The sequence below is a fragment of the Penicillium taxi genome (genome assembly GCF_028828555.1).
Source record: "Penicillium taxi strain IBT 34144 chromosome Unknown utg000004l_segment0_segment0, whole genome shotgun sequence".
Lineage (NCBI taxonomy): Eukaryota > Fungi > Ascomycota > Eurotiomycetes > Eurotiales > Aspergillaceae > Penicillium > Penicillium taxi.
Genome location: NW_026643206.1, coordinates 729761 through 742956, shown reverse-complemented (window position 1 = coordinate 742956; position 13196 = coordinate 729761). Strand labels below are relative to the sequence as shown.

Genomic DNA, 13196 nt, shown 5'->3' with positions numbered 1-13196 from the left:
GCACCTGTTCTTTCAATGAAATGAATTTCATTTGCATCTTCACAAACCCTGTCTTTTACCCATCCTTCGTAAACCCATAAGTAGCCGCCAATCGTGACTCCAAATGCTCATACGCAGTTAACGGTCTCTTCCCAGCTTCCAAAGAACCAGCGCCACCCCCAAACCCAACAACCCCACCCCGTCTATCCTTTCGATACCTGGTAACAACGTCACTAGGAACAGGAACAAGCTCAGTAGTATCAACAGGATGACAGAAATAAACAATCGTATACCGATCAGATGGATTCGGCTTCCGCTGCTCCTCTAACGGAAACACGACTCGATGAACAGTAGACTTGAGAAGCCCGTCAGTCCAGTAGCTTAGCAAATCACCGATATTTACCAGAATAGGTGGGAACGGATACGCGTCGGCTTTTTCACCCGGCACGATGGGGACAGGCGCCCATGTCTCTTCTGGTGTGAAGATCTCTAGTCCTGGTTGGCCAGGGCGCTGGAAGAGAAGCGTTATGCTGCCGTAGTCTGAGTGCGCGCCTGCTCGTACGTCTTTGTCGTGTTTGTAGGTTGCTGTTGCTGGGGAGAATATTGAGGGGTAATATAGATACCGCAAGATACTTCCTGTTAGGCCATTACGAGGGTCGTGGCGGGTTGTAAAGAAGTCCTCTGGCATCTTTTATTGCGATTATGGTTAGTTTGTGAGGTGTTTCTTTTATTGTGCCAAGGTGGGTGGATGTGAATCACATACTTCCAGGCCTAAGGCGAGTAGAGTCAGGATTCTAGTACACGTCTTGTTGCATAGAGTAGCGAACTCGTTGATCTCGGATTCGTGTGGTGCCAATGATGCCGGGAGAGGCTGCTGGGCTTTTCCATCCTTGAAGTCACCGAAGTTCAAGGCTCTGTCAAGAGCGAGTCAGTATTTGACTTATAGACTCGTGTCTTATTTCTCTTACTCCTTGAAATCTCCAGTCTGTAGTCAACTGTGAGTCTTAATTTTGATTTTCATATTGATATTCAAGATGTATTATACATACACGCTGGTGCTCCGGGTCAAGAGTCTCTGTATGCATACCTGACCAACCCCGGTTCTGAGCAAGTTAGTCTGGATACATGGCTGCACATAGACATCGGGAGAATCTAAACTGACATTTGGGGAGATCCGACAAGTCTCCTTGTCCGCCGCGGGAGAAGCAAAGAATTTTTTAGACTACAGCGAGAATTAGTAACAACCTTGGAACATTAAACATCGAACGATATTTCAAAGTTGACGTACCAGTCCAAATGCGTGATCTACATCCGCAGCTGCAAAGTCGGAGCCAGCACTGTTCACATAAAGGAATCCATACTCGGTTGCAGCTTTCAACATAGCCTTTCCCACAGCGGGGTCGTGGGGATCGGATATATCGATAACGGGGAGCTCGATTGGGCAGTTGGTTGTTTCTGACATTCTGACGGTATATACGAGGTCTAGCTGTATGAAAACTTGATGCTTTGTGCAATCAGAAGGAGCCTAGGGACCTCAGGTATGTCCAGGTGTAGGAAAAGTGAGGGGATGGCAATTGTGGAGGTGCGGGTGGGATGTTACTCGAGTATAGATTAGGAATTTGATATCGGGAACTACTTCTGAATATAGGCGACATCCGACGTGCCCCAGTCCCCGCTTTAATTTACTCAACTTTGGTTGCTGGGTTTGACGGAAAGTGCCTCTAGGTGGTGTGATTCTTTATAGACATGCCAATTTAAACCACTTCCAAGATTTATTAACTACTTCGCCAAGGCTGCAGTTATCAACCTAGGTGCTAGTTAAGTATTGAGAGCACCTAAGGCTGTCCAGTGAGCTGCCCAGGTGATCACCACTCAATCGTAGATACAGCTATTTGAAATGGGTAGGAATTGGATGGATATAAGTGCTTCTAGGCTGACTTCAGACAATGCACCGAGGTAGATGAAGAAATTCGATATGGATCCTATACCTAAGCCAAGGCTCTAGGTATTCCTAGTCAGGCATCGTGGACCTTGGAACCTTGGAAATGATGGGACCCTAAGCCCTGGAAGTTACCACCCTTTCAATGTTACTCGATATTGAAGTTTTTCAAAGTATGGGCCGTTTTACATCAACAAGATTCTCTAGATAACCCCGGAAAGAGAGTGTTGATCTTCCTCACATGAAAGGCCTGAAGCTTTGATCCAGGCCTCCTTGAATTTTAATTATGATATCTTTCTGTACAAAGGTACTGGAGAGAGCAATGCAGGAAGGTTTCAAGGCTCGAAGGCTCCGAGGATACCAATAATTGTAGTTTGATGACAATCGTATCAGGTCATTCCATGGCGCTGGATAAGACAATGCATAGGTAGGTTACCTATGATCCGTGCTCAATGAAAAACTTGCAGAATAGCTTAGTTCGTACTAAGTATCGGGCCGTAGATATGAGGTTGTTGATAAACTCCACTATCTAGTAGCTCCGTGATAAGCTAACGTTTTTGCCTATTTCCTCAGGCTCGAGGGGTTTTAAGAAGGTAAAAACAATATGTTATAGAAGGAGTGACTAGTAGAAGAGCAGAGATGGAAATCAAATAAGAAGAAAAAGAAAAAGAATGAAGTGCACGTAAAGTGTGCAATGGTGCAAAAAGCAACGTTTGGTTTACCTACTCCGCTCTCCACTTTTTCCCGTCACCTTTACTTTCTCTCCTCTCACACCTCTCTATCCCCCACCACTATTCTTCATTCTTTCTCGATGTCGCGCGTGCGCGCCTAATTGCATCCAAACGCATCTTCAGATCTCTGATCTTGACTTTTTCAATATGCCTAGTAATTCCTAATGTCCCAACTCCTCACCATGACCTCACTAACCTGCCTGCCCTCCTAGTCCGTCCCCTCGATGAATGGTTTTTGAGCCCGCACAGCAACCGAACCCAAAAACTACCCCTATCCACCCTCAAGGACACTGTCCTCGGAATCGATGCCTCATGGTACCTCCAACAGCACCTAATCAACCCGGCGACCCGTGAGGCCCTCCTTGGCGCACTGGGCGGCTTCCCCTTCGCTTTGAAGAAAGCCATTGAGAAGGAGCTGAGCACCTTTAAGAGCTTTGGTATTTCTCTTGTATTCGTCTTCAACGGTCTTCAATTCGGCAAGCAAGATCGCCATAACAAACCCTTCCCTGTCTCGGCGCTCGCCTTTGAGCAAGCTTGGGAACTCTATGATGCACAGCAAGCTGACCAAGTTGTCGACGCTTTCTGCAACGCCGGTATGGGCCCTCATCTTTCTGTTCATGCCTGCGAGGTCTGGTCCAATACTCCCCCCGCCTTCAATGAGTGGAATTGGCCTTTTCGCGAGTACGATGGCTCGACTGACGTAGTTTGCGACTCAGGGACCCCGCCACCCGAAACCCTCTACAAGTTTCTTCAACGGATTTTGTTCCAGAATGGTGTCCAATTCATGGTGGCACCATACAGCGCGGCAGCTCAGGTACGTTTGAGGTCTGAATCAAGTGCACTGAAACTGACACATCTACGGAACAGCTTTCCTATCTCGTCCGTGGAGACGATCCCACTGTTGACGCTATTTACGGCCCTTCCGAAACCCTCCTATTCGATGTCGAAAGACTGATTATCAAGACCGAACTTGAGCATTCCCAGTTTACCTACCTGTCCAAACAGACCCTTCAAGAAGAGCTGGGTCGTCTGTCAAACAATCAATTCCTTGAATTTTGCCTGCTGCTGGGATCTCCGTTCTTGCGATCCTTCCCGCTCTTTGATAGCCCTCTTTACCCAGGAAAACTACCCAATGTTCGTGATGCACTCCCCATGTTCAACTCAGCTGGCCGGAACGCATTGAACTTGTTGACCCAGTATGATGATGACCGTCGCGTGCAAGAGCTTCAATACATTGACCGCTACAAGCGTGCGTATATGGTTGTGAAGCATCATATCTTCATGGATATTCAGGGACGTGTTGGCCCTATGGACCCGGAGAACAGTACTTCGGACATGCACGAGCTCATCGGTCTGCGGTTGCCCGAAGAGCTCTATTACTACATCTCCCGAGGTGTGCTAGGCACAGATATCCCTAACTTCCTGACAGCAGGCGAAGTACGCCTCTCGCTTCCCCTGGGTACAGAGGACACCGAGATCTACCGTCACCTTGTCGTGAACACGCTGAACCCGATTCGGAGACAAGCACTCTGTCTGCTAGCAAGCTCACTCCACCGTTTCTACATGACCAAGCCTATTGACATTGTCCCCTGGTTTGTCGACAAGCCGAAATCGATTACTCTCAAAGGATATCCCTCCGTTCGACAGACTGTCGAAGCCTGGAGGATTCCCACTGACATGTACTCCGAGAAGGTCAAGAATTTGCAAGCTCCCCGTGGTTCCTTCTTGTTCGCTGTCCAGAGCCTGGAAGATGAAGGCTTTGCATGGGAATCCTTTGTTCACCCGAATACACCGGTAAGTCTATTGAAAGCGACAAGGAATCATCTTTTATTCTAACGATGCACTAGGTCCTGTCAGCACAAGATGACATTCTGGCTAACGTGATGTGGCGATTCCTGCAACTGCGTGGATACGTCGATGACAAGCATTATTTGACCGAGTGGGGCAAGTGCCTTGCGCAAGCCTTGTCGAACGTGGGCCCTGAGTTGGAATCTTCGGTTTTCCTAGCCATTGAGATGATCCGTTTTGATCTGATCAACACTAAGCCCTGGTTCTCACATGTATCCGGTGGCCCCATGAGGGGTTCAGGTAGGCAAGCAACAGCCATCATCAACTGTGTTTTACTGACATAAAAACTCTCCATAGATAATGACAAGGCGTTCAACAACCTTGTTTCTCGTGTTGCGTGCATTGGAAAGCTGCGCCATAAGAACTTGGGATACTCTGGCCCTCTGAGCCGGCAGCTTCTTAACTACCGCTCTTTGATATCTGAAGTGCGCACTGCTTTGAGAAGCTTGATTGAGGTGGTTCTCACTAGCTTGATGCTTTGCAACGACGTGGAACGGGACCGAGAGGACTGGTCTGAGTTGGCAGTCAAGCTGCCTTTTATTGACGATAATGACTGCGGCCTCGGAATTGCCGTTCAAACCTACCTCGATGACCTCCCTTCGCAGGCCAACCCTACCTCGCCTGAGGCCCGCGAAGAGGCCAAATCCAAGGGCAAAGAATGGTTCCAGCATAGCGAGAGCTTCTCTGACAACCTGGATGTTGCCTTTAAGATCTGGGACGCGGTAGGTCCTCCTTTTTCTTTTTTTTTTTCTGATTGAACTTGACTAATTTCTCATTTCTAGGTTTACACGGGAACACAGAATGCGCCTGAGTTCAAGGACTCCAAGCTGTGGAATGATGCCAACAAGTGGCTCTCCGAACGGCGTTAGGCTGTTATAGATCATTCATGTTTCAGGAATCATATTCTCACGCTCATACCTTTACGCCCACATCATTACACTCACATCTTCAAGGGTCATACTTTGACTCAGCTCACTTTATCTGATGAACTTTTGATTCTGTCCACTCTATCTGAGGATGAATTTTTGACCCTGTATGCTTTACAATTGTCTTACGTGTCAAACATCCACGATTATTCACAGAACCAAAAAAATGAAGACGCTCGAGTTCCCCTTATGGAACCTCGCGTTCGCCCCAATCCAAACACATATTACTTCCACTATCACTTCCGTAGATTGCCGTAACTTCTGCGAGAGACTCAACATTGGAAATAAAAAGAAAAAAAGTAGTATATATAAGTTAATAAGAATGATATCACTACTCTCAGTGGCGCCACCCGTCTGATGGGCTGTGATCGACGTAATCTAGTGGACCAAGTGGCCTCTATTTCCGCCGTGTTTGTCATCATCAATTACCTTACTAAACCTCTAGGGTTGAGCTCCAATTCCATCGTTACCACCCTTATCCAGGAATTTGATCCATTCCTTCATATTTTTCTCACTGAAAATCATTGTATCCTTCAAAATGGCTCGTCTGAGCTTCCTACTTCTGGGCGCTCTCTCCGCGCTAAGCGGTTTCGCCAATGCCAGCGCCGTAAAGGACTTGCTCCCAACAAACTTCGATGACATCGTCCTCAAGTCTGGCAAGCCTGCTTTGGTGGAATTCTTTGCCCCATGGTGTGGCCACTGCAAGACACTCGCCCCTACCTACGAGGAACTCGCTACTCTATTCGCTTTCGCTGAGGACAAGGTTATCGTCGGCAAGGTCGATGCGGACGCACATCGTGAGCTGGGCAAGCGGTTTGGTGTACAGGGTTTCCCTACCCTGAAGTGGTTCGATGGCAAGAGTGATACTCCTGAGGAGTACTCAGGTGGTCGTGATCTGGAAAGTCTATCCTCGTGGATCACCGATAAGACTGGCATTAAGCCGCGTGGCGCACAGAAGGAGGAGAGCAAGATTGAATTCTTGAACGATGCCTCTTTCAAGACTGTTGTTGGTGGTGATAAGAGTGTTCTGGTTGCTTTTACTGCGCCGTGGTGTGGCCGTAAGTCTTCCTGTCTCTTACTTTTTGTTTTGCTCAGTCGCTAACTACTGTTTTACTAGACTGCAAGACTCTTGCTCCCGTCTGGGAATCCCTCGCCAATGACTTCGCCCTCGAATCGGACGTTGTCGTCGCCAAGGTGGACGCTGAAGCTGAGAATGCCCGCGCTCTGGCCAAGGAGCAGGGTGTCACCGGATACCCTACCATCAAGTTCTTCCCCAAGGGCTCCACCGAGCCGGAGACCTACTCTGGCGCTCGCTCCGAGCAGGCCTTTGTCGAGTTCCTGAACACCAAGACTGGCACCCACCGCTCTGTTGGAGGTGGTCTTGACAAGAAGGCCGGCACTATTGCTGCTCTGGACAAGCTTGTTACCGAGTATGTGTCCTTGCACAAGTTCGCCGACCTTGCCACCGACTTGAAGAAGGCTGCCAAGGATGTTCAGGACAAGTACGCTGCCTACTACGTCAAGGTTGCAGACAAGTTGAGTCAGAACGAGGATTACGCCTCCAAGGAGCTCACCCGCCTGCTGAAAGTTTTGGGTAAGGGTGGTTCTGCCCCCGAGAAGGTCGATGACCTTGTCTCGCGCAGCAACATCCTCCGTGGCTTCGCTGGCGAGGAGACTGCGAAGGATGAGCTGTAAATATGGGTTCTCTTTGCGTTTGATTGGAGCTCATTGCGGAACATCTGGTTCGACCCCGGAAATTGACCCTTGGATATAGTTTAGCGATTGATATAATATTGCTGTATTATACAATTTGAGGTATATGAATGAAGCTCAGCTTCTTTAACGCCTTATATATGAATTGATTAGAGTGCTTAGAATTGTCTCCTTGGGACGCAGGTAGGGTATCAAATTTCGTAGCTTGGTAAAAAAAAAAGACAACAGAATCAGAGAGTGATATTCAAGCGCACATGATGATTAGACAACCGAGAAAACGGGATTCAATCCTGCCGAGAAACTTCCGGACAAAATAATCAATGGCTGTCGGCTGTCGGCCATCGGAATACCGTACCACGCACACGTACCGACATAAACGCAAAATTGGGGCCTATTCGGTAGCAATTCCTGATGAGACAAAAGATGCTTCGAGCTCATCCATACGGCGGGCCATATCTTCTACTATGAAGGGTGTCAGAACCGTTAAAAGATACGGGAAGGAGAGGATTAGGGGGAAATATTTGGGATAATCAGATGAGCCGAACATTTTTCAATCATTTCTTTATTTATAGCATCGAACTTGACTTCCAAATTTGCGAGGAGTTCGTCAACAGCGACGGTGAGCTGGCTTTGCGCGTCAGAGCTCTAGTCTTTGTTAGCGCTGAGCCAGGTAATGGACATCTGAATACACATACGGGCACCGTCAGAAGAGACTCTCCGGTGGTCGTCTCAGGTACAGATTCGTCAGCCATGGAGAAGTTGGGGTATGTTTCCAAGCTGAAGATGTCAACAAGGTGGGCTTGGGGTAAGTAGTACGGAGTTACGATAAGACCGGATCATCTATAGTTCCACTCCATCAACGTGACTAACCGTATCTGGCTCTTATCGCTCGAGCTAACTACATCAGGACTAGTCACCGTTCAAAAAAATCCAGAAGCTCTTTCCACCTGAGGCGTCTCACACGATCCCAACTCTCAATTCACCCCCCCATAATCACACAAAATGGTCAAAAGAAGCAAGCTGCTCCAGGCGCTCGATGCATCCAAGGGTCGCGACTATGATGCTGAGAAACAGAAGAAGCAGGTCAAGGCGGCAGTCAAGCGCAAAGGCGTAAAGGCCGAGAGTGCCCCAGCCAAGGCCAAAGAGGCTGAGGACGTTGAAATGCTGAGTGCTGAAGAAGAACAAGAAAGTGAAGAGGCAGAGGAAGCTGCAGACTCTGATGAGGCAGAAGAAGAAGAAGAGGCAGAGGATGAGGACGACGAAGAGGAGGAAGAAGAAGAAGACATCCCTCTATCAGACTTGGAAGACGACGAGCGCGAGGACATCGTCCTACACCAACGCCTCACCATCAATAACTCCGCCGCCATCTCCTCCTCCCTTAAGCGTATCTCCTTCATTACCCAGCAGACCCCATTCTCAGAGCACAACTCTCTAGTGTCGCAAGAGCCAATCTCAGTGGAAGACCCCAATGACGATCTGAACCGTGAATTGGCCTTTTACAAGGTCTGCCAGGCCGCCGCCAACCAGGCCCGTGGTCTGCTCAAGAAGGAGGGTGTTGCCTTCACACGTCCTGGAGATTACTTTGCCGAGATGGTTAAGAACGACGAGCACATGGATAGGATCAAGAAGAAGCTGTATGACGAGGCTGCTGGTAAGAAGGCTGCTGCCGAGGCACGCCGCCAGCGTGACCTTAAGAAGTTCGGCAAGCAGGTGCAGGTCGCCAAGTTGCAGCAGAGACACAAGGAAAAGCGGGATACTCTTGAGAAGATCAACGCCTTGAAGAAGAGTACGTTTTCCTCTATTTATTTCTTGCTCAATTGACTAGCTAATACTTCCGTACAGAGCGCAAGGCTGACTCCACTGCTCCTACCGATGACGCCAATGATCTCTTCGATGTGGCCATCGAGGACGCTGGCAAGCCGGATCACAAGCGTGGTGGCCGTGATAACAAGCGCCAAAAGAAGGATTCCAAGTTCGGATTCGGCGGTAAGAAGCGACACTCAAAGAGTGGCGATGCTGCTTCCAGTGGTGACCTGCGCAGCTACTCGGCCAAGAAGATGAAGGCCGGTGGAGCCAAGCGTCCCGGAAAGAGCAAGCGGGCGAAGGGTCGCCTGTAAGCTTTATATAAGCCTTGGAAAGGGATTGTGAGCTTCCCAGCTTCGAGGAAGTGAAGGTGCACGCGGCGCGCAAAAAAATGTCCAGGTGGACAGTCCATTGTTGCTTTTTTGTAATAACTAGAATTTATCTTGCATCTGAACATGGTTACATGAATGACTTCTTTCCTTTCTTCCTCGTAGCTACCTTCAATGATCTCTTCAAGGTACTGATTCCTAGAGCAAGGGGATCTATGACACCGCACACGCTGTTCATGATAGTCTTGGATACCCTAAGGGTCTGTGAATCCTTTCAAAACCCAAAATCTCATGACCCGGGACTGTGAAGTCCTCCAAAATGATATTTTCGTATCTTCCCTTGTACGCCGTTACACAGCCTACTAAAGTAACAGCCCGTTTAAGACTTAAATTTGTGCCCCTGGAAATAGAGCTCGCTCTCTAAGAAGATTGCCATTTCATCTATATATAAGGCTTTTTGAGTAGATGGTCACATAAGGCTTCTAGCATTGGAGGAGTTATGATACGTCGGCCGACGCGAGTTAGAAGTGCCCTAACATTTCCGAACTAGCGAAGATTGGTGCTAATTTTAATGATTAAACACTACATTTAGCATCTTTAGCCATTAAAAAGTATTCAGTGATTTGCTTAAGAGTATATTCTGAAGAATTTCAAGCTTTGGGAGAGGGGGCCTTGGCAGAGACTATCGAGAAGGGTAATGAGTTCATCGGATTATAAGAAGAGGAGCATCTATTGTCAACAAGTTCAGAACGCTCTCAAGATACAGGCACGGTGCTTTTCTTATCCGATGTCAATCTCACAGTGACGCATCCCTTGGTGTCGCCATATGGATGGGTCTTGTCTTTTTTGTATCCATCCACTTTGTATTGACGTCGATCACGGTAGTAATGCACTTGAAGGGTATTTCCTTTTCCAGTTTTCTTGCTACGAAATCGTGCGGTACCTTTTTCATCCACGATGTAGGGAGTTGCAAAAAGTTGGAGTCCACCCTTCACTTTGCATACCGTGGGGAAGTAGAATTCCTTTGTGGCTTCGTCATTGTCTCGGTTGTTGGGGTGTTTGAATGACACACCATAAACCTCGGTGTTGTCAGTTTTTAGTACTGAGAATGTTCTAAATCTAGAAGTCAATATCAATTTGATCAATGAATACATGGGTATAACTTACGCAGCTTTGGCTCCTTTGGGCATACTTTCAGCTGCGGAGACACCTAGATCTACCATGTTAAGGTAAGAATTCACATCAAGTAAAGAATCTAGAGACCCGCTGCTCTGTTCGCTTTTCTTTGAAGTGATTCTTGCGGCGTTGAACCAGATGAGACGTCCGAAAACGTCGTAGCTGAAGATATTCTTATCAACCTGTAGACCACCCCACGGTGCACTGATATCGTACTCCGCCGAGTTGTTGGTCATGTAGATTCGGCCATCCTTTCCAGATATTAGAGTTGCGGTCTGACCGGCATCTTGAATCAGACGGAAGCCATTTGTCTTAGGCAGTTTTCTCAGCTTGTTCTTGTTGGCTTTGCTGTTTTTTGCCAGCTGTTCGTCCCCATAGATCACAGGCTCAGGCCTAGCCAATGCGATCGTTTTGTTGGAAGCAAGTTTGCTTTCTCCGCCGAATTTGGTTGCGACTTCATTGAAAAGTGTGGTTGGCTCTACCTGCTTTGCATTCCACCCCTTCTTTCTGTCAAATTCGTTAGCCCGTTCCATTGCTCAGGGTACCCCAGACTTTTCCTAAGTATACTTACGAGAGACAGCCGAGACCTGTTTCATAGAACGTTTTTCCCAGTTTCTTGAACTCATATTCCCATAGACCGAGCGCGGATGTATAGACCCGGTTCTTGGCTCCGACTCGTAGCTCAACTCCTTTGTCACAAGCATGCCCTTCGCCAGAGGAGAGCCCCGCAGTGAAGTATACAGAAGGAGCCGTATAGACGCCGACAGATTTCTTCCAGGTGCCGCCGAGAATATCTAAAGCGACCTCAACTCCTACCGGTAGTGCGAGATCCGCTGTAGCGACGACGCTTCCCTTTTTGACCTCGAAAATTGGCTCGAGACTTGGTGTAAAGCCTGATGCTTTATTTCTCTCGGGTTCCATAGCATCCAGGATTACCTCTCCTGCAGCGATTGAGAACCTTGCACCTGCGCGTAGCTCACAATGAGCATCGACATAGACACTGGCGGCGGCATTAACGACTGCCTGAGGTCCAATAGTGATAATCTTAGGAATCTTGATGGCGAAGAATGGAAGTGCAAATAGCTCTTTCTCGATTGTCGTCTTAAGTTTACCTTTTGAGCTTTTATCCTTAAATTTCTTCGCGTCAACAGTTATACCATAGATCGCGTCAAAAACAAAAGCCTCGTGGTTGATGAAGGACACCTGCGCCTTATAAATACCTTTGCTGATGCTAAACGCCAGCTCTCCACCAAAACTAAAGCTTGCCTTGGCTCCACAACTTTCACATTCCATCAGCACAGCTGCACCAGGCTTAGAGAGAACAAAGTTGTTGCTCGTCCCTCCAAGAGAGCTGCCTAGATCCGTTCCCAACTTTTGCCCACCCGTTCTCTGATCAAAAGCGATATCGGCATAATACCCTTGCTCAAATGGGAACCCAAAAGGAACCATCAACAATTTCACAGTGATCACTGCTATCGCAATGATGACCTTGACAGCTATCTCAATAAGCTGGCGAGTCCTTTCAATAAGACCAATAACTGCCTTTTATGGTTTCTTATTAGTAAAGTACTAAATAATTTTAGTATTTCAGGCCGAATTCTCACCTTGATAATAGCATATATTCCGTCCACAATCCAAGAGAATAAGCCTCGCTTAACCAACTCGGCATATTCCTCATCTGAAAGATAGCCAAGGCCCATCTCATATTCATCTGGAATGTCAGTGTTTATAGAATCAGTACCAAAGAAATCTTTGACGGCCATGTCATCTTTGGTGAGATCGTCCATTCCTGCGGTGCGGTTTATAAAAAAGCCCGAATTCACCAGGTCCTGCATCTGCATCTGTGGGTCTGCTTTATCGACCTTAACATGTCCCAATACTGGAGCACGTTTAACAATATTCGGGTGTTGATATGTTCCCCAGTTCAGCCTTCCTTCCTGAATCTCTTCCTGCTCGTCCGTGAGCTCGGCGAGAACAGTGACACAATTTCCCTCAAAAACAGGATTGGATGTAATGAAGAAAGAGCGGTACTCTCCAGTAAGGTGACCGCACCCAACATGGTAGGTGATGAGATTGAATGATCTGCTGTCAAACTTGCTCCATTCTCTTTCCACAGTTGGGTATGCGTCGGGAGCAAAACATACTTCAATTTTTCCATTACCACAAGTAACATCTTTGATGTGACTTGAGTGTTCCAAAACAACTGTGGGTCGCGAGAATGTTGCATACAGCTGGCCATGTTTTGCGCCGTGAAGGGCAGCTAAAGACATATTTAGATCCCCCAGACATGATAGATAAAAAGCCAAACAGATTTCAGGTACTCACGTCGATGTCCTTCTTGGCTGTAGTAAAGCTCTTTAGAATCATCGGGGATCAGATGGTTATAGTTGTGAGGGTCGTGTTCGGGGTGAAGAGCAGGATACATGTTAATTCCATCATGTGCAAATGAAGGTGGAACTTGGAGAAGGCCATGACGTGCTGAGTGCAACCCACTAAAAGTAGACACCGTACTACCAAAATAGGCCAGAGAGATAAGCGGTTGAAACACCCTCATGGTTAATTTTGATACTCTCAGGTTCGCTGTACAGCCTGGACTTTGACCTCATTGATATAAATATTCTCCGCATCCCAAAAGAGGATCTCGACCCTCGAATCAATAGAATGTGACATGCGTCCTTGTGAAGGGGCATCATTGATTGCGTGGTCACAATTTGAGATACCAAGGTAGGTACTTAAGTATGGATCGTCAGCT

General features: G+C 47.6%; 7 protein-coding genes across 7 annotated transcripts; 3 read left to right on the top strand and 4 right to left on the bottom strand.

The window, feature by feature from the left end:
- Positions 1–55: 55 nt before the first annotated feature.
- Positions 56–1441, bottom strand: N7495_005189 (uncharacterized protein; the record flags this gene model as incomplete). Its single annotated transcript, XM_057207840.1, has 6 exons — positions 56–667; positions 743–893; positions 948–964; positions 1029–1082; positions 1142–1201; positions 1268–1441. The coding sequence occupies 6 exons, from the start codon at positions 1439–1441 to the stop codon at positions 56–58; spliced, it is 1068 nt and encodes a 355-aa protein (XP_057061614.1).
- A 1355-nt stretch (positions 1442–2796) lies between these two features.
- On the top strand, positions 2797–5366 carry N7495_005188 (MKT1 family protein; the record flags this gene model as incomplete). The annotated part of the gene is made up of 6 exons (XM_057207839.1): positions 2797–2803; positions 2862–3463; positions 3517–4443; positions 4497–4737; positions 4795–5219; positions 5280–5366. The coding sequence occupies 6 exons, from the start codon at positions 2797–2799 to the stop codon at positions 5364–5366; spliced, it is 2289 nt and encodes a 762-aa protein (XP_057061613.1).
- Positions 5367–5961: 595 nt separating this feature from the next.
- On the top strand, positions 5962–7118 carry N7495_005187 (protein disulfide isomerase family protein; the record flags this gene model as incomplete). The annotated part of the gene is made up of 2 exons (XM_057207838.1): positions 5962–6481; positions 6541–7118. 2 exons carry the CDS (start codon positions 5962–5964, stop codon positions 7116–7118), a joined length of 1098 nt encoding a protein of 365 aa, XP_057061612.1.
- A 409-nt stretch (positions 7119–7527) lies between these two features.
- N7495_005186 (uncharacterized protein) lies at positions 7528–7888 on the bottom strand (the record flags this gene model as incomplete). The annotated part of the gene is made up of 3 exons (XM_057207837.1): positions 7528–7598; positions 7682–7781; positions 7832–7888. 3 exons carry the CDS (start codon positions 7886–7888, stop codon positions 7528–7530), a joined length of 228 nt encoding a protein of 75 aa, XP_057061611.1.
- Positions 7889–8138: 250 nt separating this feature from the next.
- Positions 8139–9253, top strand: N7495_005185 (EBP2 family rRNA-processing protein; the record flags this gene model as incomplete). The annotated part of the gene is made up of 2 exons (XM_057207836.1): positions 8139–8922; positions 8979–9253. The coding sequence occupies 2 exons, from the start codon at positions 8139–8141 to the stop codon at positions 9251–9253; spliced, it is 1059 nt and encodes a 352-aa protein (XP_057061610.1).
- A 1178-nt stretch (positions 9254–10431) lies between these two features.
- N7495_005184 (uncharacterized protein) lies at positions 10432–10977 on the bottom strand (the record flags this gene model as incomplete). The annotated part of the gene is made up of 1 exon (XM_057207835.1): positions 10432–10977. One exon carries the CDS (start codon positions 10975–10977, stop codon positions 10432–10434), a length of 546 nt encoding a protein of 181 aa, XP_057061609.1.
- Positions 10978–11011: 34 nt separating this feature from the next.
- N7495_005183 (uncharacterized protein) lies at positions 11012–12714 on the bottom strand (the record flags this gene model as incomplete). Its single annotated transcript, XM_057207834.1, has 2 exons — positions 11012–11986; positions 12103–12714. The coding sequence occupies 2 exons, from the start codon at positions 12712–12714 to the stop codon at positions 11012–11014; spliced, it is 1587 nt and encodes a 528-aa protein (XP_057061608.1).
- Between the last annotated feature and the right edge of the window lie 482 nt (positions 12715–13196).